The 25,198-nt window shown below is 43.9% G+C and overlaps 1 protein-coding gene across 1 annotated transcript in view; it reads left to right on the top strand.

The window, feature by feature from the left end:
- The window catches only part of ALS2 (alsin Rho guanine nucleotide exchange factor ALS2), a 155,501-nt gene that overhangs the window by 68,885 nt on the left and 61,418 nt on the right, over positions 1–25,198 (top strand). Inside the window, exons 15-21 of the mRNA XM_069733565.1 lie at positions 11,105–11,233; positions 18,845–18,915; positions 20,253–20,319; positions 20,767–20,963; positions 21,426–21,491; positions 21,679–21,777; positions 21,889–22,053. Of these exons, the coding sequence (XP_069589666.1) occupies positions 11,105–11,233; positions 18,845–18,915; positions 20,253–20,319; positions 20,767–20,963; positions 21,426–21,491; positions 21,679–21,777; positions 21,889–22,053 (794 nt within the window). The remainder of the gene's footprint in view (positions 1–11,104; positions 11,234–18,844; positions 18,916–20,252; positions 20,320–20,766; positions 20,964–21,425; positions 21,492–21,678; positions 21,778–21,888; positions 22,054–25,198) is intronic.

Genomic DNA, 25,198 nt, shown 5'->3' with positions numbered 1-25,198 from the left:
GCCGGCTCCAGGTTTTTGTGGGCCCCGGGCGAAAGAGTCTCAGTGGGCCCCCCCTTTAACACATACCACGATTCATGATCGCATATAAACACGGCCATGTAGTATATAACACAGCCCACGTAGTATATAGCAGCCCATGTAGTATATAGCAGCCCAGCTGCCCATGTAGTATATAGCAGCCCACGTAGTATATAACACAGCCCAGCCAGTATATAAGAGCCCATACCTTGTCCTCCCAGCCAGGCTCTGCATCCCCCCGCAATCCTTTGTTCCAGCCAGGTGGCAGGTGCTGCACACTTCCTGCTTGGGGACGCTCGGCTCATTCTCTGGGCACTGGACGGTCGGAAGTCACTCTGCTCTGCTCTGCGTATCCATGGCGATGGATTGTGAGCAGCCCTCCAGCAGCTGCAAAAGTCCCAGAGCTCTGTGCTGCCTCCTCTCTTCAATCGTGCACCTCGGACCGCAGATGCCTGCCTCAGGGGCCGCATGCGGGCAGCCTGCCCCTAACGCCAGCCCTGAATGGGCCCCCCTGTCTCGCCAGGGCCCCGGCATTTGCCCGGGTATGCCTGGTGCTGACGCCGGCCCTGACCCGGGGCCCTCAAAAACCTGGAGCTAGCCCTGGCTTCACTGATTGGTCACGCCCGGCTGCGAACAATCAGCGACAGTCGCAGTCAGCCCGCGAATTGGCGTGGAATTTGAACCACGCTTCCCTAATTGGTTGTGGCCGGCCGAATCCTGTGTATTCATTGCATTATTCTGAAAACTTCCTAAATAAACTATATACATATTCTAGAATACCCGATGCGTTAGAATTGGGCCACCATCTAGTCATTTATAAACCCCCATAAGGTATGACTGAACTCCCTGGTATATCATTTATAAACCCCCATAAGGTATGACTGATCTCACTGGTATATAATTTATAAACCCCCATAAGTAGTGATGAGTGAGTATACTTGTTGCTCGGGTTTTCCCAAGCTCGCTCGGGTGGTCTCCGAGTATTTGTGAGTGTTCGGAGATTTAGTTTTTGTCCATGCAGCTGCATGATTTACGGCTGCTAGCCAGCCTGAGTACATTTGGGGGTTGCCTGGTTGCTAGGGAAGCCCCTCATGTTCTCAGTCTGTCTAGCAGCCATAAATCATGCAGCTGTGTCGACAAACTAAATTTCCGAGCACTAACAAATACTCTGAGACCTGAGCAACGAGTATTCTCGCTCATCACTACCCATAAGGTATGCCTGAACTCAAAATGAAGACAGATGGAAAAAGCCAGCTCACCGATCCCATGGAGAGGCCCGGAACTCCGTCCTGATGAGATGTGATGAGACACAATTGAAAAAGAGAAAAATGGTTCCAGCTTCTCCCGAATAAAATAGAAAATACTTTATTAATATGACCTATTTAAAATGCAAAAATGCTCCCGAGACATCACCTTGACAATGTGCGAGGCAGGCTACGCGTTTCGACCGACACAGCGGTCTTTATCAAAGCCAGAATGCTGTAGATAAGCCCCTGATGCCGGTGGGCTTACCTCACTTGCGATTTTGGGGGTGACAGGTTCCCTTTAATGAAAGTTATTTGAAGTGTCAGCTTATACTGGAGGCAATACATCAGCTAACCATCTATTTAGCTGCTGCAAAGGAAAAATAATAACAAACTATCTTTCTGGTATGAGCCTGGTGTAGAGAACACAGAATAACTTTTAGTTTTGCAGTGTTACTTGGAATCATTACTGTAAATGAAAGAAAATAAAGTAAAAAATGCACAATTTATGCTTTTAACACTGTGAATAAGATATAGAAGACTTTCTGTTTAATGTTTTTCCCCTCCCCATTGTGTTATACATAGTTTTCCTAGTAGTGTATGCTTTATATGAATCTTTATATTGAGAAGTATCCCAATACTTGTGACTCATAGATTCTCTTCTCTCCACCGAAACAGTATGCACATTCGACCAATCCAAGCATGCATGTGTCAGGATGAGCCGCTGTGTCAGGTGTAGGGGCTCCTCAGTTTTTGCTATGTGATTTTACTATATAGAACGTAGAGTATAGAAGAGACTTCCTATAAAGCAAATTACTCTGGCAAGATCTGTGCACCAAGGAATAATGGGAGTAATACCGTACAAAAGTTACTGAAATATTTTATATGTAAACTGTTAATTTGTTCGCATACATTATCTTTACATGATTTCTAAATTTTGTAATAAAATTACAGTATAATACAGGTTCATTGTGAGAATCTGAATACACCTGGGGGAACCCTGTTCCAAACTTTCTGTAAGATTCCATACAAAAAATTACGGACCTATCATCCCTAAATAATGCCTCCAATATTCACCATGTTAGCTGAAGCTTCCAATAGTTTTTAACATTATAATGATATTCCCAGTGTATGCCACCACTTTGCCCCCATTGTCGACCACCACACTCGCCCATCAAATACAATTTATTCCAAATACAGAGAAAAATCGCGCTGGTAACACCCAAGAAACGTCTTTGAGCCGAAAGATCTAATTCAGGGGGAAGGCACAGAGGCCAATGTGAATAGATGTAATGCCTACAGCATAGTACGTGCTCAAATACTCAGATATATAACAGCACCAGATATGCGCTTATACCTTCTCTATATGAGGCTAGAGTGAGCCACTACTATTACTAAGTAACGTGAACTATATGAGCTAGAGGTAAATACCTATATGAGTCCAGATAAATCGCCCGTAGTTCTGTCCGTAGATCTTCAGTGATGCTGTGTGGTACAGATGGAGTCTTGGAATCTGTGACGGTAAGTGTTCCGGAGAGCTGCCCTGGCCGGTGGCAGCTGCTCCGAGTACCGAACTTCCAAGCGGGGACGGAGATGCACCGTCTCAGGGCGGCAACGCCGTGTGTGCGTACAAAGTGCACGGCGCGTCTAGGACCTGTGGTGACGTAGTGAATCAGGTGACCGTCCCACGTGACTAGGGAATTCAGTACGGATCGCGGTCAGGACCAGAAAAAACCGACGCGTTTCGAAAGCAACTGCTTTCTTCCTCAGGGCTGGTCCTTCCCTTGTTTCCAGGTCCTCTATATACCTTCCGCGGTCCACTTATGCTAATGAAAACCAGACCAATCCACCAGGTAGACCAATCATATCCGGCATTCAATGTCTAACTGCTAATTTGTCCAGATATGTGGATTGCCACCTGCAAAAAATAGTACCAGCATTACCATCTTACCTAAAAGATAGTGCCCATATTTTAAAATTATTGCAGAACATACAGTGGCAAGATCATTTTATACTTGGTACATTGGACATTACTTCTCTATACACTATTATAGATCACAATAAAGGGTGTAATGCTGCTAAACATTTTTTAAATCAGTCTCCTATGATTCCTAGTGAACAAATTGAATTTTTATATGAGTCCATGCAATTTATTTTAAGTCATAATTATTTTATATATAACAAGGACTACTACTCCCAGCAGTGGGGTACAGCTATGGGGACCAGGTTCGCACCGAGTTACGCTAACCTCTATGTGGGTAGGTGGGAAGAGAGTACCATCTACCTCGGGGGGCGGCTTAGGGCGGACCTGATCCTCTGGCAACGTTTTATTGACGATATTGTTTTTATTTGGTCAGATGGACCTAATTCTCTTAACAGTTTTTTAAGTAATTTAAATAAAAATGAATTCTTTTTAAAATTTACCGCGAACATTAGTACCAAGGTCATTAATTTTTTAGATTTACAAATTTTTATTGAGAATGGTGCAATACAAACTTGGACTTTTTACAAACCAACTGACACTTTTTATCCCCCTGGACAGTTGCCATCTCCCTATATGGCTACTTAATATACCTAAAAGCCAATTCATGCGTATACATCGGAATTGCTCAAGAATTGAAGACTTCAATATTGAGGCTGAAGCATTGACAAACACATTCGTGCAGAAGGGCTATAAACAGGATATTTTGAATACAGCTAAAAATAATGCCCTTATTAAATCACGCCAGGATTTGATTGATTCTACTAGAGCACAGAGGGTAAATAAGGAAGCCATTCCCATAATTACGCAGTACAACACGAACTCGCATTTGTTACGCAAAATAGTTAATAAACATTGGCATCTCCTAAAGGATGATAAAATTATTGGAGATAAAATACCCACTGGTCCTAGATTTATATACAAGAAGGCGGTGAACCTGGGCAATATGGTTGCCCCTACAATTCAGAACAAATCTCCTCATGCTAATATCTCCTTTTTCCACAACACACTAAGAGGTTTTTTTCCATGTCACAGGTGCAACATGTGCAAGCAAATTAGCACTCACAACACCAGGAGTATAGAAAAAGGGGATTACAATTATAAGATAAATGACTTCATAACTTGCTCTACTACTGGAGTCATTTATATTATTAAATGTCCCTGCAAGAAAATGTATGTTGGGCGCACTAAAAGACCGCTGAAAATTAGATTAAACGAACATATACGTAACATAAAGAAAAAATTTACTGGTCATCCACTCTCCAAACATTTTATTGAGGTACATGGAGGAATTGTTCAAACAATGGAAGCTTTTGGTATGGAAATTGTACACCCACAGTGGAGAGGGGGGAATTATATCAAGGCTATATCCAGAACTGAAAGTAAATGGATTTTTTTGTTAGACACACTGACCCCTAGAGGATTGAACTGTGGAGTGGAACTGTTCGGTTTTCATTAGCATAAGTGGACCGCGGAAGGTATATAGAGGACCTGGAAACAAGGGAAGGACCAGCCCTGAGGAAGAAAGCAGTTGCTTTCGAAACGCGTCGGTTTTTTCTGGTCCTGACCGCGATCCGTACTGAATTCCCTAGTCACGTGGGACGGTCACCTGATTCACTACGTCACCACAGGTCCTAGACGCGCCGTGCACTTTGAACGCACACACGGCGTTGCCGCCCTGAGACGGTGCATCTCCGTCCCCGCTTGGAAGTTCGGTACTCGAAGCAGCTGCCACCGGCCGGGGCAGCTCTCCGGAACACTTACCGTCACAGATTCCAAGACTCCATCTGTACCACACAGCATCACTGAAGATCTACGGACAGAACTACGGGCGATTTATCTGGACTCATATAGGTATTTACCTCTAGCTCATATAGTTCACGTTACTTAGTAATAGTAGTGGCTCACTCTAGCCTCATATAGAGAAGGTATAAGCGCATATCTGGTGCTGTTATATATCTGAGTATTTGAGCACGTACTATGCTGTAGGCATTACATCTATTCACATTGGCCTCTGTGCCTTCCCCCTGAATTAGATCTTTCGGCTCAAAGACGTTTCTTGGGTGTTACCAGCGCGATTTTTCTCTGTATTTGATGTCTTTTCTTTACAATTTTGTGGTGATTGTTTAAATCTGCTGCAGGTACCTCTATACCCAATACCACCAGCGCCGCTTCATATATTTCTATATATAGTTTTTTACAATTTATTCCAATGTACAGCTAAAAAAGTCTCAGAATTTGCTTCTACCTCAAATCTCCTCCAAGAAGCTGTGACATTCCTACATTAGTATTGCTTACATTATTATAATCATTACACGCTCCCTAGAAGAGGCAACAGCGAAACGTGCTTCAAGCTTGGAAGGCTAATGACTGTGTGTTGTTCTTTCTTTACTGTTATTTTGTGTGAATTTTATTTGAACATATTGAGTGTTCTTATGGAATGGCACTATGCATTTTTACTAATCACAGCTGCTTGGCATGAAATCTTAGTATATCCTTATGCACTTTTTGCTATTATGATATATGAATGATATAGCAGGCATACCTATTTTGGATTAGTTCCTATTTAACATATTTTGATGTACTTTAACTTTTCTTATATTATTTATGCTATTTTTGCTTTGTGCTGATAGATCGTGACTTGTGTACAATATATATTTCTCCTTCGCCACATTGGGGGACACAGAACCATGGGTGTTATGCTGCTGTCGCTAGGAGGCTGACACTAAGTTGAGACAAAAAAAGTTCGCTCCTCCCCTGCAGTATACACCCTCATGCTGGCTTCCAGAGACCCAGTTCTAGCTTAGTGTCTGTAGGAGGCACACAGGGACTGCTATTCAGATCAGAATTTCTTTTATTTTTTATTTTTTTACTGTTTAATTTTTCACCCGGATGAAGGGGCGACGGAACCTTTCTAGGCTCTGATCTCCCCGAACCAACAACAGGCGAGCAAGGAGAATGTCGCCTCTCCATATCTTGGGCGGTTTTTTAGGGCGACTGACCCCTTCAAGGGCGCTGATATCCCCGCATCGCTTAACATACGAGCACATTGAGTGTCACCTCCACGTATCCTCTTCTGCAGCCAGGACTATTGCCGGACATTTTGCCCTGCCCACCAGGTTATACCCTTGGATGTTCAGGGGCACTCTCCATCGTGGCGTCCGTGCAGCCCCCAACTCGATCACCACTAAACAAAGCGGATGATGGAGGCAGACGGTTCCTCTTCACCCCCTTTTAAGGGGTTGGTGGATGGAGGCTCCCCCAACCCTGCATCATCCTAACTACCTCGGGCACAGCTCTGACCTGCTGCGCTGCAATCCCCTTCATATCGGGGTAAATGCCACCTGTGAGGGGTCGTTTTCCTGCGGTTATAGGAGGGCTCCATAGCGGCAGCAACTTCACAGGGTTCAGGGGCATCTTCTCGGCGGTCCGCGGGTGTGCACCGGCCGTAGCCATAAATTTAGTCCCCGGCTTTGGCCTAGTGCGGGCCGCATCCTCGATAGGCTCCGCCCACCGCTCGCATCACTTTGCGGCTCTGCCCCCAGACCTGGCGCTTCTCGCTCCTTGCGAGACTATCTCCCAGCTCTCGGCAGCCATCTTTCCCCCCAGCAAAGCACCGCTCTGCTCCGGCCGCCTTCTGCACGTCTCAGCAGCTCTGGATGCCGATCTCCCCTACTCAGCGCCACCTCATCAGATTGTGGGACACAGGACACTGGGTAAGGAGACTGCACTAGGTGCTTCCCTGCAGCTTTACCCCACATCGCTTCCAGGCAGTGTTTTTTAACTTATATTGGGGTACATCATGTCGCAGTCAAGAGCTAAAAAGACTGCAAAAGTACATTCTACCTTTTTCGCGGCGTGCTCCACCTGCCAGGCTCCTCTCCCACGACCTCAAAGCTCCCCTCTGCTCAGACTTTGATGCCCAATGTGCTCAGGAGCCCTCCGCCGCTACCGACCCCAGTGTATCTACCCCCCCGAGTGGGCCGCGTCACTGTCACAATCCTTAGCTTTGTTGGCCAAAGCGATTGAATCCCTTCAAGACCCCTCTGGGGAGCGGGGCAGTCGTCTACCTGTGTTAAGAGGCCCCTCCCTTACAGGGGAATCATCGGCCAGCAGGGGCCGCTCTCATCTGAAGGAGTTACGAACATCCAAAAAACGGAACCGCACTACCTCTTCCTGAGCATTCATGCCATTCAGCCTCTGATAGTTCCACTTCTCGCTCACCCTCTCCAGGGGCTCGCAGCGACCACGACTCTGAATATGAGTCTGAGGCATCATTGGACCCGGATTCTCCAGAGTTTCAATCAACTGTGGACTCCCTCATTGAAGCTGTGAATCACGAGCTAAAGGTTGGCGATAACCCTAACTCGGCTCCGGATCATGCAATATCTTTTAAAAGAACCAAGCGATCCCATAGGGTGTTCGCCTCTCATCCGGACTTTTTAGATATAGTCCGGCGACACAGGGAGCGACCGGATAAGCGCTTTACGGGAAAAAAGGCCCTGGAAACTAAGTATCCCTTTTCCGCAGATCTTGTCAAAGATTGGACGGAACCTCCATTAGTGGATCCTCCAATGTTGCGTTTGGCTACCAAAACGCTTTTATCCGTACCTGATGGGGCCTCGATTAAAATTCCCACAGAACGTCAAATAGATTCCCTTGCTCGCTCAGTGTACGAAGCCTCAGGTTCCTCTCTATCCCCTTCTTTCACTGCGGCATGGGTCGCAAAAGCAATGGTTTTCTGGGCAGATGCCCTTGCAAAATCCATTCAGGACCAGGCTCTTCCGTCTGAGGCGGCGGATCTCGGCAAACAAATTGCCATGGCTGGAGACTATGTGATGTATGCGTCTTTAGATGCCACGAACTGTGCCGCAATTGCTGCCTCAAACGCAATCACCATTAGAAGAGTACTATGGCTTAAAGAGTGGTGTGCAGATTCCTCTTCTAAAAAGTCTTTGATTTCTCTGCCTTTTCAGAGCGGACGTCTGGAGAAAAATTAGACCAGCTTATTTCCGATGCTACAGGAGGAAAAAACAAATTCCTCCCACAGCACAGGCCTAGGACTACTTTTCAGCGCCAGCAACATTTTCGCTTTCGGCCCTTTTGCAGTAGCCCATTCTGGTCCACCTCCACAACCTTGTCCAGATCAGAACGATCTCCACGTACAGAGAGAGACCTTCGGCCCTCATACAGGCTGAATCAGTCCTGGCGAGGTAAGCCTAGGCAACACAGAACCAGGGGAACTAGGCCCTCCAGGTTCCCTTCTCAATGACTCGGGGAGTTTTCCGGTCGACACCATCAAAGTAGGCGGACGCCTGCTTCTTTTTCAACATGTCTGGCTTTCCGTCGTCCACGACGAATGGGTAAGAGACCTGGTGTCTTCTGGTTACAAAATAGAATTCTCCGCCTCCCCTCCGGCATGGTTCTTCCCCTCTCATCTCCCAAATTCAGGGGCTCACTCGCACACTTCACTGCGCCATCGAAACTCTCCGCCAAAACGGGGTCATTGTTCCAGTTCCAGAACACGAGAGATTCAGAGGTTTTTACTCAAACCTCTTCGTCGTTCCAATAAAGGACGGGACGGTGCGCCCTATTTTGGATATAAAGCTCCTAAACAAGTATGTAAAAGTCTACCACTTCAGGATGGAATCCCACCGGTCGGTCATCTCTTCAATGGAGAGAGGAGAGTTTCTAGCATAAATAGACATCAAAGATGCTTATCTCCCTATCCCAGTCTTCCCGCCACATCAAAGGTTCCTGCGTTTTGACATCCAGGAAGACCATTTTCAATTCACGGCCTTACCCTTCGGCCTTGCCACCGCACCCAGGGTATTCACAAAGGTCATTGCAGCGGTCATGCCATTCTTCACTCCCGATGAGTGGTCGTGTTGCCGTACGTGTTTCCTCCGCTTCCCTTACTAACGAAGGTTATACGGAAAATCAAGATGGAGGGGGGTTCCTTTGATCCTAGTCACCCCAGATTGGCCACGTCGCGCGTGCTACGCGAAGCTAGTTCAACTAGTCTCCGACGTCCCCTGGCGGCTACCAGATCGCCCATATCTGCTTCGCCAAGGACCGATCTACCACCAGAGCTCAGGGGCCCTACGTTTGACAGCTTGGCTGTTGAAGCCTGGATCCTAACTCAGGCTGGTTTCTCCCAGCAAGTCATTGCCACCATGATAAGTGCTCGCAAGACGTCTTGCGCTCGCATCTATCACCGCACTTGGAACACCTTCTTCTCATGGTGCAGGCTTCGTGGACGCCCCCCTCTCGTTTTTTCGGTTCCCTCCATTCTGGAATTTCTCCAGTCCGGCTTGGATTCCGCTCTGGCGCTCAGTTCCCTCAAGGGTCAGATCTCGGCATTATCTGTGTTGTTCCAACGTAAGATTGCTACTAACTTGCAAGTCAGGACTTTTGTTCAGGGGGTCTCCCACGTAGTACCCCCCTATAGAATGCCGTTAGAGACCTAAGATCTCAATTTGGTCCTGAGTGTTCTTCAGGAGTCCCCTTTTTAAACCTCTGCAAGATGTCTCGCTGACTGTTCTCTCCTGGAAGGTCGCCTTCCTTGTGGCAGTAACTTCTATCAGGCGAGTTTCAGAGTTGGCCGCACTGTCCTGCCGGGCGCCCTTCCTTACCTTCCACCAGGACAAAGTGGTCCTACACCCATCTCAGTCTTCTCTTCCCAAGGTGGTTTCATCCTTCCACCTTAATGAAGATATCGTTCTTCCCTCCTTCTGTCCACAGCCAAGACATAGGTTTGAAAAGGCCCTTCACACCTTGGACGTGGTAAGGGCTCTCCGGAGGTACACTTCTAGGACTGCCCCCTTCCGTAAATCGGACTCTTTGTGCTCCCTGAAGGTCACAGAAAGGGTTTAGCCGCTTCTAAAGCCACGATAGCCAGATGGATCCAATCAGCTATTCAAGAACCTTATCGGGTCAGGGGCAGACCTATCCCGGCGGGGATTAGGGCACACTCAACTCGGTCAGTGGGTGCTTCCTGGGCCATTCGGCACCAGGCATCTGCAGAGCAGGTTTGCAAGGCCGCAATATGGTCCAGCCTGCATACTTTCACGAAGCACTACAATGTCCACACTCAATCTTCTGCGGATGCGGCCCTTGGCAGACGTATTCTGCAAGCGGCCGTTGCGCACTTAGTCAGTTGGTATATGGAGTTATTTGGTTATGTTGTTCCCCACCCTTGACTGCTTTGGGACGTCCCATGGTTCTGTGTCCCCCAATGTGGCAAAGGACAAATAAGGATTTTACGGTGAATACACAAAAAACCCTTTCTCCGAGCCACTCATTGGGGGACACAGCACCCACCCTGTTAGCCTTATGGCTCGTTTCTTTTTTGGCTTACTCTGACATGTTATACTCTAATATTATGTTATATGTTGTTAATGATCTACTACTGCTTTTACACTGAACTGGGTCTCTGGAAGCCAGCATGAGTGTGTATACTGCAGGGGAGGAGCTAACTTTTTTGTCTCAACTTAGTGTCAGCCTCCTAGCGACAGCAGCATAACACCCATAGTTCTGTGTCCCCCAATGAGTGGCTCGGAGAAAAGGATTTTACAGTGAGTACACAAAAACCCTATTTTAGTATGAGTCTAATACGTGTATAGTAGTTAGAAACCCTCCTATTTGTTATTGATAAAACTTGTCACTCTTGTCATATTTTTATATGTCTGGAAATTATGTAATTATGATTATTTGAATTAATAAATTGGTCTGTACGACATGTTGTGTACTCATCCTTTTAGGTTTTGTATCATTCTAATTATTGTATAGCTTAGCAGTTTACATATTGTAAACACTTGTGTCTCTCTTATTTTTCTTATAAATTTTTTTTTTTCTTCAGGATTCTTTACGAAAACCTGAAAGACGCCTGATATGTGAAAGCAGCAACCGTGCACTGTGTTTGCAGAATGCCGGACGCTTTTCTGTTAACTGGTTCATTCTCTTTAATGACGCCTTGGTTCATGCCCAGGTGAGAGGCCTTGGTTTGTTTTTCTGAATGGGTATTGTTTGGAACAACATTTATTGTGTGCATCATAATGCACCAACAACAATTGGCATTGCACATGTAGATATCTTCAAGAGCAAACTTATTAAAGAGTGACGCTCACTTCTGCATCAAGATATGAGCGGTGCCAATTACGTCATGTGCACACATATCTGACTGGTGTTTGTTCACACATCCCAGCAGGTGTGAGGCGAAGCAATGTCATGGCCACCTCTGTCCACCAACGACATTATTATCAAGGATGCAAAATGTCGGCTTCATACAAAGTGATTCTTAGTAATCATTGCAAAGTAGTTACAAAGATTAAAGGGGTTCTCTTACAAACACTTATGATGTGTCATAAGTGTTTTATATTAGGATATGCCATAAATGGGTCATTCCATGTCAAGTGAACCAATGATTTTTACCTCTATAGTTTTAATTCTTTTGAGATTTTGTTATTTGGTAATAGTGTGTCAGAGAATGCAAAATGTGAAGAAAAAAAATTCTAGATAATTTTTTTTTTTTCTTTTTAACCCCTTTCTGCCATTAGACGTACTATTGCGTCCATGTGGGGTGGGCTTTACTTCCCAAGGACGCAATAGTACGTCATATGCGATCGGCAGCGCTCACGGGGGGAGCGCCGCCGATCGCGGCCGGGTGTCAGCTGTTTATCGCAGCTGACATCCGGCACTATGTGCCAGGAGCGGTCACGGACCGCCCCCGGCACATTAACCCCCGGCACACCGCGATCAAAGATGATCGCGATGTGCCGGCGGTACAGGGAAGCACCGCGCAGGGAGGGGGCTCCCTGCGGGCTTCCCTGAGCCCCCCGCAGCAACGCGATGTGATCGCGTTGCTGCGAGGGTCTCACCTCCCTCCCTGCTCCCTCCAGCCCCGGATCCAAGATGGCCGCGGATCCGGGTCCTGCAGGGAGGGAGGTGGCTTCACAGAGCCTGCTTAGAGCAGGCACTGTGAAGGCTGCAGCGCTGCATGTCAGATCAGTGATCTGACAGAGTGCTGTGCAAACTGTCAGATCACTGATCTGTGATGTCCCCCCCTGGGACAATGTAAAAAAGTAAAAAAAAAAAATTTCAAATGTGTAAAAAAAAAAATAAAAAAAAAAAAAAAATTCCAAAATAATGAAAAAAAAAAAAAAAATATTATTCCCATAAATACATTTCTTTATCTAAATAAAAAAAAAAAACAATAAAAGTACACATATTTAGTATCGCCGCGTCCGTAACGGCCCAACCTATAAAACTGGCCCACTAGTTAACCCCTTCAGTAAACACCGTAAGAAAAAAAAAAAAAGAGGCAAAAAACAACGCTTTATTATCATACCGCCGAACAAAAAGTGGAATAACACGCGATCAAAAAGACAGATATAACTAACCATGGTACCGCTGAAAGCGTCATATTGTCCCGCAAAAAACTAGCCGCCATACAGCATCATCAGCAAAAAAATAAAAAAGTTATAGTCCTGAGAATAAAGCGATGCAAAAATAATTATTTTTTCTATAAAATAGTTTTTATCGTATAAAAGCGCCAAAACATAAAAAAATGATATAAATGAGGTGTCGCTGTAATCGTACTGACCCGAAGAATAAAACTGCTTCATCAATTTTACCAAACGCGGAACGGTATAAACGCCTCCCCCAAAAGAAATTCATGAATAGCTGGTTTTTGGTCATTCTGCCTCACAAAAATCGGAATAAAAAGCGATCAAAAAATGTCACGTGCCCGAAAATGTTACCAATAAAAACATCAACTCGTCCCGCAAAAAACAAGACCTCACATGACTCTGTGGACCAAAATATAGAAAAATTATAGCTCTCAAAATGTGGTAACGCAAAAAATATTTTTTGCAATAAAAAGCGTCTTTCAGTGTGTGACGGCTGCCAATCATAAAAATCCGCTAAAAAACCCGCTATAAAAGTAAATCAAACCCCCCTTCATCACCCCCTTAGTTAGGGAAAAATTAAAAAAAAGTATTTATTTCCATTTTCCCATTAGGGCTAGGGTTAGGGTTAGGGCTAGGGTTAGGGTTAGGGTTAGGGCTAGGGTTAGGGCTAGGGTTAGGGCTAGGGTTAGGGTTAGGGCTAGGGTTAGGGCTAGGGTTAGGATTAGGGTTAGGGCTAGGGTTAGGGCTAGGGCTACAGTTTGGGTTGGGGCTAAAGTTACAGTTAGGGTTTAGATTACATTTACGGTTGGGATTAGGGTTAGGGGTGTGTCAGGGTTAGAGGTGTGGTTAGGGTTACTGTTGGGATTAGGGTTAGGGATGTGTTTGGATTAGGGTTTCAGTTATAATTGGGGGGTTTCCACTGTTTAGGCACATCAGGGGCTCTCCAAACGCGACATGGCGTCCGATCTCAATTCCAGCCAATTCTGCGTTGAAAAAGTAAACCAGTGCTTCTTCCCTTCCGAGCTCTCCCGTGTGCCCAAACAGGGGTTTACCCCAACATATGGGGTATCAGCGTACTCAGGACAAATAGGACAACAACTTTTGGGGTCCAATTTCTCCTGCTACCCTTGGGAAAATACAAAACTCGGGGCTAAAACATATTTTTTGTGGGGAAAAAAAAAGATTTTTTATTTTCACGGCTCTGCGTTATAAACTGTAGTGAAACACTTGGGGGTTCAAAGTTCTCACAACACATCTAGATTAGTTCCCTGGGGGGTCTAGTTTCCAATATGGGGTCACTTGTGGGGGGTTTCTACTGTTTAGGTACATTAGGGGTTCTGCAAACGCAATGTGACGTCTGCAGACCATTCCATCTAAGTCTGCATTCCAAATGGCGCTCCTTCCCTTCCGAGCTCTGCCATGCGCTCAAACGGTGGTTTCCCCCAACATACGGGGTATCAGCGTACTCAGGACAAATTGGACAACAACTTTTGGGGTCGAATTTCTCCTCTTACCCTCGGGAAAATACAAAACTGGGGGCTAAAAAATAATTTTGGGGGGAAGGATTTTTTTTTTTTAATTTTCACGGCTCTGCGTTACAAACTGTAGTGAAACACTTGGGGGTTCAAAGCTATCACAACACATCTAGATGAGTTCCTTAGGGGGTCTAGTTTCCAAAATGGTGTCACTTGTGGGAGGTTTCTACTGTTTAGGTACATTAGGGGCTCTGCAAATGCAATGTGACACCTGCAGACCATTCCATCTAAGTCCTCATTCCAAATGGAGCTCCTTCCCTTCCGAGCCCTCCCATGCGCCCAAAGAGTGGTTCCCCCCCACATATGGGGTATCAGCGCACTCAGGACAAATTGGACAACAAATTGTGGGGTCGAATTTCTCCTGTTACCCTCGGGAAAATACAAAACTGGGGGCTAAAAAATAATTTTTGTGGGAAAAAATTTTTGTTTTATTTTTACGGCTCTCCATTATAAACTTCTGTGAAGCCCTTGGTGGGTCAAAGCGCTCAGCACACATCTAGATAAGTTCCTAAGGGGGTCTACTTTCCAAAATGGTGTCACTTGTGGGGGGTTTCTACTGTTTAGATACATTAGGGGCTCTGCAAACGCAATGTGACACCTGCAGACCATTCTATCTAAGTCTGCATTCAAATGGCACTCCTTCCCTTCTGAGCCCTCCCATGTGCCCAAACAGTGGTTCCCCCCACATATGGTGTATCATCGCACTCAGGACAAATTGGGCAACAAATTTTGGGGTCCAATTTCTCCTGTTACCCTCAGGAAAATACAAAACTGGGGGCTAAAAAAATAATTTTTGTGGGAAAAAAATGTTGTTTTATTTTTACGGCTCTGCATTATAAACTTCTGTGAAGCACTTGGTGGGTCAAAGTGCTCACCACACCTCTAGATAAGTTCCTTAGGGGGTCTACTTTCCAAAATGGTGTCACTTGTGGGGGGTTTCAATGTTTAGGCACATCAGTGGCTCTTCAAACGCAACATGACGTCCCATCTCAATTCCTGTCAATTTTGCATTGAAAAGTCAAACGGCGCTCCTTCCCTTCCGAGCTCTCCCATCCGCCCAAACAGTGGTTTACCCCCACATATGGGCTATCAGCGTACTCAGGACAAATTGTACAACAACTTTTGGGGTCCAATTTCTTCTCTTACCCTTGGTAAAATAAAAAATTGGGGGCGAAAAGATAATTTTTGTGAAAAAATATGATTTTTTATTTTTACGGTTCTACATTATAAACTTCTGTGAAGCACTTGTTGGGTCAAAGTGCTCACCACACCTCTAGATAAGCTCCTTAGGGGGTCTACTTTCCAAAATGGTGTCACTTGTGGGGGGTTTCAATGTTTAGCCACATCAGGGGCTCTCCAAACGAAACATGGCGTCCCATCTCAATTCCAGTCAATTTTGCATTGAAAAGTCAAATGGCACTCCTTCGCTTCCGAGCTCTGCCATGCGCCCAAACAGTGGTTTACCCCCACATGTGGGGTATTGGCATACTCAGGACAAATTGTACAACAATGTTTGGGGTCCATTTTCTCCTGTTACCCTTGGTAAAATAAAACAAATTGGAGCTGAATTAAATTTTTTGTGAAAAAAAGTTAAATGTTCATTTTTATTTAAACATTCAAAAAATTCCTGTGAAGCACCAGAAGGGTTAATAAACTTCTTGAATATGGTTTTGAGCACCTTGAGAGGTGTAGTTTTTAGAATGGTGTCACACTTGGGTATTTTCTATCATATAGACCCATCAAAATGACTTCAAATGAGATGTGGTCCCTAAAATAAAATGGTGTTGTAGAAATGAGAAATTGCTGGTCAAGTTTTAACCCTTATAACTCCCTAACAAAAAAAAATTTTGGTTCCAAAATTGTGCTGATGTAAAGTAGACATGTGGGAAATGTTACTTATTAAGTATTTTGTGTGACATATTTCTGTGATTTAATTGCATAAAAATTCAAAGTTGGAAAATTGCGAAATTTTCATAATTTTCGCCAAATTTCCGTTTTTTTCACAAATAAACGCAGGTACTATCAAATAATTTTTACCATTGTCATGAAGTACAATATGTCATGAGAAAACAGTGTCAGAATCACCAGGATCCATTGAAGCGTTCCAGAGTTATAACCTCATAAAGGGACAGTGGTCAGAATTGTAAAAATTGGCCCGGTCATTAACGTGCAAACCACCCTTGGTGGTAAAGGGGTTAATTGATTTTCAAAGTTCGGAAAAAGTGTGAATTTCGGTGTTGCCTGCCTTTACATTTCTCCTCATAACTCAGGCTAGAAGAAAGGTAGAGAAACAAAATAAACACCATTCTACTCACAACTGTACAGGCTTTCATCAGATATGTCACAACAGTATCTTTGTTAATATTTTACCCATGCGAACGCAAACATAATTTTAAGACGTATTTCCCCAAAAAACGTTTAAATTATTTATTTCAAAAACTGCACGTGTGCCTGCTATGCTCCTAGCCACATCTGTACCAAAATACAAGCTGGGATCGTGATGGGATCATATTTTAAAAAATAAAACGATTAGTGTCAATTCGAAAATCTTGAATTCAGATCTGTTCAGGCTGAGGTCTAAAAGTGTGGGGTCTATATTTACCAAATAATCCATGATTGTTAGATATTACTGTATTATTTTATTATGTTACAGCTTAGAAGCAGGAGAGGACAGAGGAGAAAGCTTTGTTAGGGCTGAGAATGACCAGGGCTAGACAGTGACTGCAGAGCAGAGGACCGGCCGGCAGCTTCAGCCTCCAGAGGCCGTATTCACACCAAAGCTTAACCCCCAGGCAACTCCTCAAATGGAGGGAGAAAAATATTCTCAACATCCAGTTCATGGATTGTGCAAACCAGGACTATGAAGAGGAGGAGAGTTTGTGAAAACCTCGGTTACAGGAAGCAGAAAGGGGACTCAGCAATACCATCATCCCATGTAGGGAAACAGAAATAAAAACAAGGATTCTTTCATTCAGCAAAGACAGTGAAGTGCATGAAGTGGTAGTCGGCGGCACAAGATTGGCAATGGATGGCATAACTGGTGATGTGACCTGTGAATATGATCGGCGCTGGTGGCGGCTACTGGACTCTGCAAAGATTGTGAAAATGAAGAAGTAGAAAGGACTTTTCTGCAGCTTCTGGTCCAGCGCCATCCTTTGTGTATCCATGAAAACCAGACATTGTAAAAGTTACAAAAATCAGATATAATCTCAGGTGGAGCCGAGCACCATGACCGGCCGCACATACTCTGACACAAAAGGAAATGGCCATTGCTAGTAAGCGCTTATGGACAAGATGACAATTCACCCATTAGACACATTGATGATAACAGGCCAGTGTAAAAACCTACTATTGTTTGATTAGTTCATATTTTACAGAACGAGGTTTTAACTATTGTACTATTGTACTATTCTTCTTAAACACTTCATAAATGACAGGTTTAGTGATATAATAGAAAAAAAATTGTGACATGTATAAATAGGTGGTAAAAATATTGGTTCTTTTAATCTTGTTTTTAACATATAATTAGGATGAGACCACTTAGAAAATCACACTTGAGGATACGATCACCTTTTTTTTTTTTGGTTTGTTCAATGCATTCAGGTTGAAAATGCTGAGCAAGTTGTGTTATGATGATTAAGATGTATTTATTCTGGCACTTCGGTATCTGTTTTTTGTGTTTCTTTATTGTTGCATATAAATGTTGAATTCAGTAAGTTGTAATTTGAAAAGAAAAAAGGAAGAAACTCACACAAACATAAAATCAGATGATTCAAGGCTTAAAAAAAAAATGAAATCTGACATGTCCCAAGTTGAATCCCTGTACAAATATAAACAAGGACCAACACACGCATTTTTTCACAATTTTAAAACATACTTTTTTTTACAATTGCGCATCAAAATTTTGAATTTGATTTCTGCAAAACAAAATATAAAGAAACATAGTCTTGTGACATATCAAATGAAAGCTGGCACCGTTCTGAGAAAAATGACGCCTCTCCCACCTCTTTATCTTAATTCTAGCCCGAGATATGATAAAAAATGTAAAGCCATACCAGGCCAAAATTTGCACTTTTTTAAAACTTCAGAAGTCTGTATAAAATTTACTGATGAAGACAAAAATTAAAAACTTTTCATTTGTAATTAAATAAAGTTGTACTTCATAAAAATAAAAAATAATAAAAAAAAATCTAAAGATGTCAGGTAAAAAAAAATATTCATATTTGGATCACTTGATATGGAATGAACCAAATTTCTGACAGATGCAGGTCCCATTTCTGAATAGTCAGTGCCAGCCGGGAAAACCTATTCTATCAGTGCATGGAGAGGTTGGGGCTTGTGCATCGGCTCTGTTTGCTCTTATGGGTGTTACGAATACAGCCAAGAGGACTTGCTCAGCTGTACTTGGAATTCCTATAGTAGTGACCGGACACCATCCAGAACAGAGGATGGGGCACCCTGTTATGGAGATGGGTATGGATCCCAGAGGTTGTACCCACATCTGTCATACTACATGGTTTATCCACTGTTAATGCGATAAATGTCTCTTGTGAAAATACCCCCTTCAATATCTACCAATTCTTGGGAGTAACAGGTACCCTATACAGCTTGTACTCATTTGTTTTTCTTACTGCATGTTATCCACTTTTTCTCCAGTTCTCTACACACCATATATTTCCACTTTCTACACTCTGGGCAGAGACTGTAACGGAAGAAATTGCCGGAATGTGGGTATCGTAGCAAAAATCTATTTGTTTTGTGTTCTAAAAATGAGCATGATGTCTGTCTGGTTTACTAAAGTAGCGTCCTCTGGGAGGTTAAATGGCAGTGCTTCGATTTTGGATGCTGTCCATGTATCTACTTGATGTTTTATTTCCTGCTCTAGTAAAGCCAAGGATATATATTTTAAGCACTGCATTGGTAATTAAAGTATAACGGTCAGGAATCACTGTTCACAATGTTAACCAAAATTCAATAACTTTTTTTTTTTATGTATATTTTCTAACCCAAGCTTAAACCACTTCATACATTTACTTTTGCAAACTTGTACCAATGCTTAAATGAAAGGTTTAAATTGATGATGGTGTTATTTTATTTTACATGCTTTGAAGTGATCTACATCTGTAAGGCTTGTACATCAATGATCAAGAAAGACAACAGACCATGAACATGGGGCTCACCCAAATAAATACAAAATATAACAATATTTTATTGGACAAAGTAGAAAAAACACACACAAACACCACAATAAAAACATTTAAAAGTAATGAAATGACAAATGCAAACATGCTCCTAATAGAGCCAGTCCTCACAATGACAGACTCAATATATAAATGGTAAGGCAATGACTCACCAGTGTGTAAATGATCAGCACACTAAAAAGGCTAGAGGACAAAAAATGATAATGATGCCAGGTTGTAAACTGGAAAATGCACGATAAATACTGATAATATGTCAGACTGTGTATACAGGCCGTGTACAAAATCAGCCTGAAAGATGGAATGCTAATACATGTATATCATCCCTATCATATCCTTAATGCAGAAACACATCACGAATGTCAATGAAATGCATGGCTCACGTGTTCTAACCCAAAGTCTGGGGTGCCCAACTGGCAAAGCAATGGCCTGTAAAGTATGAAAGCCTCACTAGTCCAAGAGAAGGTGAATAAATGCACCTGAATATAAGGAAGAAAAGGTGAACACATATACACAAAAATAATCCTAAATGCTTCTCTATAATACAGATGAACTTGGATAGTGGTGCCAAAGAAGGAGTCACATCAAGAGGGCAGAGGGAATATTTTGTATTTATTTGGGTGATCCTCGTGTTCATGGTCTGTTGTCTGTCTTGATCATTCATATACTTGAGATTCTACAGACCTCGAGTGTATCCCCTTGCTTATTGGTGCCCTCCCAAGCTTAAGGCTTGGTCCTCTTCGTATGTGTTTTTTAAAGCTCTAACCATTAGATATATAACTATACAATTACATGTGTATTTAGGTATAGAACTATACAATCACATTTATTAGGTAAACAAGTATACACTTCTATGTTTATTCTAGAAATGGTTTAAAGATCACAACCCCAGAGGAACAACTCACCTTGGTTGCTTCATCGCCGCAAGAAAAGGTATGTGAATTTGCTACACACCTTGATTATCTTTATCAATACCAAAGGAAAACTGTTTGTGATCTTGATAATTCTGCAATAAAAAAAGCTAATGTTACTTTAGGAGCCCCCACAAATAGATGTACCGTACATTTTTCTTTTAAATATGGTGTTTTTTTAATTAAGATTTTCCAAACATAAAAACATTACAAACAAGGTGTCATACACCTCCCATCCCAAACCCCTCCCCCCAACAAAGTGTAATAAGGTAAGTTGGGTACAATAGTAAATGTCACAGTACACACTGAAATATGAATGATCTTCTCTTTGCTTGTTATCAGAGGTAAATTTTACAGAGGAAAAAAAAAAATATATATATATTTACTGCAAACTATCGAAGAATTTATGTAAAAATTCCATTTTATATATAGTTGTATAGTTGTAGTTTTTTTTTGCGTGTTATTGCAGACCAAGTGGCTTCGAGCAATAAGTCAGGCAGTGGACCAGGCTCTGCGAGGCGTGTATGAGCCTTCACCTACCACTAGCGGAAGCATAAGACAAGATCCTCCTCTATCACGCAGCGCCAAATACACCTACTACAAGGATGCACGACTGAAGGATGCAACATATGAGGGCCGCTGGATAAGTGGGAAGCCACATGGCAGGTATATCTGTGGGTCATACGAGTGGCACTTGCAGAGAGTTTGTATGTGCACAACATACTTGCATTTGTTGCACACAACAATATAATAATGGGCTTTCTATGGAACTGGTCTGAAGAGAGATTTTTATAGAGAACACCTCTGGGTGAAGATAGGCATTAATATTGGAATTTACTAGGCACATGCTGCCAGTTTCAACAATATTATGTCTTGTCTTTGGCTTCCACCACTCATGTTGCCATCAGTGGGACTGTTGGAAACCATTGTTCAATAGAAACTCTGTAGAAAAGCAGCTGGTCAAGCCTGGGCCACTTTCGTGATACATATTTCCTTGCCTTTATATTTGACTAATGTGGCTTTCCCTGATTTGGATAATGAAGATGTTCCAGTTTGCAGCAATGAAAAAACAATTACATGATGGGTTAAAGCCACAGGTTACTGATAATAACTTTTGCTATTTTCCAGAGGTGTATTGAGCTGGCCAGATGGAAGAATATACACTGGAGATTTTCGCAATGGCTTGGAAGATGGGTAAGTCACGTTACTAGAACACTGAGTATAGTGCTGATATTTGCTTACATTAGTTTTTGGGACATTTGCCAGCATAAAAGTATTAATCTCGAAGAGAAGATGATTTATATAACCACGATAACAAGTTATTTGACATTTACAATATTGGTAATGGCATTGACCTTTAATATGCTTTCTGTACTCACAGGTATGGAGAGTATATATTACCCAACAAAGTCTTAAAAAAGAATGATCGCTATCTCGGCAATTGGAAGGACGGAAAAATGTGTGGTCAGGGCACCTTCTGGTAATATCCAATGTAGTTACCAAAATGTTTCTGTGTTTTCATCCTCAAGCATTGTCACAATGATTTGATGGTTCAAGTTATTATTTTAGAAAGCAATACTTTGTGTCACAGGTATGCAAATGGAGAAGTATATGAAGGTTGCTTTCAGGATAATAATCGGCATGGGCACGGGCTTCTTCGGAGTGGCAAATTGACCTCCTCATCTCCTAGTATGTTTATTGGACAGTGGGTATTTGATAAGAAGACTGGTTATGGGGTCTTTGATGATATCACAAGGTAATTGACCGTATTCTATTTTATGTAGATTTTAATTTAGAATATAATCATTATTCACATTTTTATTCTGTTCAGTATGTATTAATTGGTGATTAACCTGATGACTAAAATTGCCCTTAGACCTTAGGCTCCATTCTCATTAGCAAGATTTAAAAATTGCTAATAGATATTTCCCAGAGATGAGCAGTGTTAGAGATATACCTTACGGTCATCCAACCCTTTCCTCCGCCATATACTGTGCAGCAGTATCTACATTTACTAAACCCAGATATGCTTGTTGAAATTGACAACTGGGTGTTACTTGTGTTTGTGTGTGTACATAAGGCAGGGCACAGTAGTTTGCCTGTCAGGTTTACTTTGACAGGCATCTATAATATAACGCTGGGAGCGTCACTCTGTCCGAAGCCTTTATAGACTGCACAGGCGCGACGCTCCTAGCGTTACATTATAGAGTGTCAGGAAAAAAAATGGTGCTGGAAGGCGCGGACTGCCGGGAGCAGGGGGTCGGGAGCAGGGGGACACCGTGCACATATTTGCGCCCTGATTATGCTGTGGCACTTCATGCCACAGCAATTTGTTACTTACGCCATTCCTTTCCGCCCATTTTCTTCATCCTCCTGCTGCCGGAATCGGCGCCTGCGCAGTCCGCGCTTTCCGGCGCCATTTTCTTGAAGACACACTGCAGGTGTGTCTTCAAGAAAATGACGCCGGAAAGCGCGGACTGCGCAGGCGCCGATTCCGGCAACAGGAGGACGAAGAAAATGGGCGGAAAGGAATGGCATAAGTAACAAATTGCTGTGGCATGAAGCTGTGGCACTTCATGCCACAGCAATTTGTTACTTACGCCACCTGATTCCTTTCTGCCGCCATTTTCCCTTACCCCATGACGGCACTACCGAGAGAGAGGGATCCGCCCTCAGGGACAGGAAACCCACAGGTTAAAAAGACGGGACCTCTCCTCCACCTCTGTTCGGTTTCCTGTCCCCGACGGGGATCCCACAACTCACCATCCAGGAGTCCAGGGACCATCGGGCCGAGTTCAGGCAGCGGGGGGCCCTGCCACGGTCTCAGGTGGATTCCTCCCTGAGGGCGCGTTCCGGGGTCGGCGGGCCTCGTAGATATGCGTGGAGGGGAGGCAGTGAAGAGGACAAGAAGAGAGCCTGCCTCTTCCCTTTCAAAGGAGACGATCGGTAATAGGTAGCGGCGGCTACCTGGAGTTTTTTCTCCGCCGGTCCATGAGGGGCACAGGGGGTGGTGACGCCGGTCACCGACAAGCGGCAGAATGCAGGGAGCAGCGGCGGCTGCGGAAGCTCCGTCCCTCCTGTGAGCCAGTAACTAGTGAGCGAGCGCGCGAGGTTCGGCGACTTACTGCGCAGGCGCGGGGGTCACTTCCGGGGCGGCGCAGGGTACCTCTGGGTAAACCGGAAGTTGCCTGGCGCCGCTCTGTCAGTATATATCCGGAAGAAAAGGGGCATACCGCTGCTCAGAGATTACCACCATGAGTGGAATAGAGCAGTCGGTGGAAGAAATTTCACAGGCCCCTGTGACAAAGAACCCGAAGGAGCGCCATTCTTCACGAAAACCTACGCAGCGCAGCAGTTCAGGATCCCAGCGCAGCAGAGGCTCTGGTGGATCCAGGAGGGAGACGGTGGTTCAAGTGGAGGAGGCATCCTCAAGGCCACAACCGGTATTTTCCTCACATTAGGAGGGTAAGTGACCTCCGTGAAAGTGTATATTCTAATAGGGGTTTATTGTTTCCTAGGGAAAGAAATGGCAGGGGAAAAGTAAACATAGAGTGTGCCCGCTTTGTTCAGCAGATTTGCCGGATTCATGGGTTAAAAAACTCTGTGCGTCATGTATTAAGAACACCATTAATGAGGAGACGCCGAGTTTCACATCTGAATTAAAAGACTTAATTAACACTCAAGTGGCAGACGCACTAAAAAGTGTAAAAAACCGTAAAAGAAAACGTAAAGAAAAAACTCCAGATTACAGCTCCAGCGAGGGAGATAGCACGAGTGAGGATTCGGATAGCTCTACAGCTTCAGCATCCTCCTCCGCATCTTCAGAAAGCGGTCGCAACTGTTTCCCAATAGATGAAACGGATGCGCTGGTAAAAATGGTTAGGGCAACAATGCGTCTGGCAGACACTCGTTCCAAAAAATCTGTACAAGATCTTATGTTTAGTGGCCTGGAACAAAAGAAGTACAGAGTGTTCCCATTAAACGAAAAAATACAAGCCCTAATAAAAAAGGAGTGGAAAAGACCAGACAAAAAAGTACTGTTAACACCCAAAAGGAAATATCCATTTGATGACCCAGCCTGCGCCTCATGGGGAAAGGCGCCAAAATTAGACGTCGCCATTGCGAAAGCCTCTAAAAAATTCGCCCTGCCTTTTGAGGATATGGGGACCCTCAAGGATCCTATGGATAAAAAGGCCGATGTCTTCTTAAAGGGGTCCTGGGAGGCCGCCAGCGGGGGGCTAAAACCCGGTATAGCTGCTACTTGTACAGCGAGAGCGCTGATGGTCTGGCTGGATCATTTAGAGACTCAATTAAAAAATAAAACCCCGAGAGAGTCTATACTGGACTCTGTGTCGGCGATGAGAGGTGCCGCTGCGTATCTAGCAGATGCCTCAATAGACTCAGTTAGGCTGACGGCAAGATCAGCTTCTTTCTCAAATGCGGCTAGGAGAGCACTATGACTGAAGTGCTGGCCGGGGGACCTGCAAACTAAAGCCAAGTTGTGTTCCATACCGTGTGAAGGTGAATATTTGTTCGGTCCCACCCTAGACGATGTCCTCGAAAAAGCGGTGGATATAAAGAAAGCCTTTCCAGGATTCCCAAATCAGTCTTACAGGCGGCCCTTTCGAGGGAGGAGGTTCACACAAAGACGCCCCCCAAAAATCCAAAAGGAGGGTTGGGAAGACAGAAAATTCAAAAGAGGAGGTTTTATGTTTAACAAACCGGATAATAAAAAACAGCCACAATGAGGGTGCGCCCCAGGTAGGATGGAGACTGACCCACTTTCTTCAAACCTGGGAAAAAATTTCTGGAAGTACCTGGACTTTAAACATCATAAAGACAGGCCTAAGACTAGTTTTTCACACAATACCACACAATCAGTTTGTGGTTACTCCACAAAG

This window comes from Ranitomeya imitator, chromosome 7, assembly GCF_032444005.1.
Source record: "Ranitomeya imitator isolate aRanImi1 chromosome 7, aRanImi1.pri, whole genome shotgun sequence".
Taxonomy (NCBI): domain Eukaryota; kingdom Metazoa; phylum Chordata; class Amphibia; order Anura; family Dendrobatidae; genus Ranitomeya; species Ranitomeya imitator.
The sequence above is the reverse complement of the archived record's forward strand: the minus strand, read 5'-3'. Positions and strand labels throughout refer to the sequence as shown.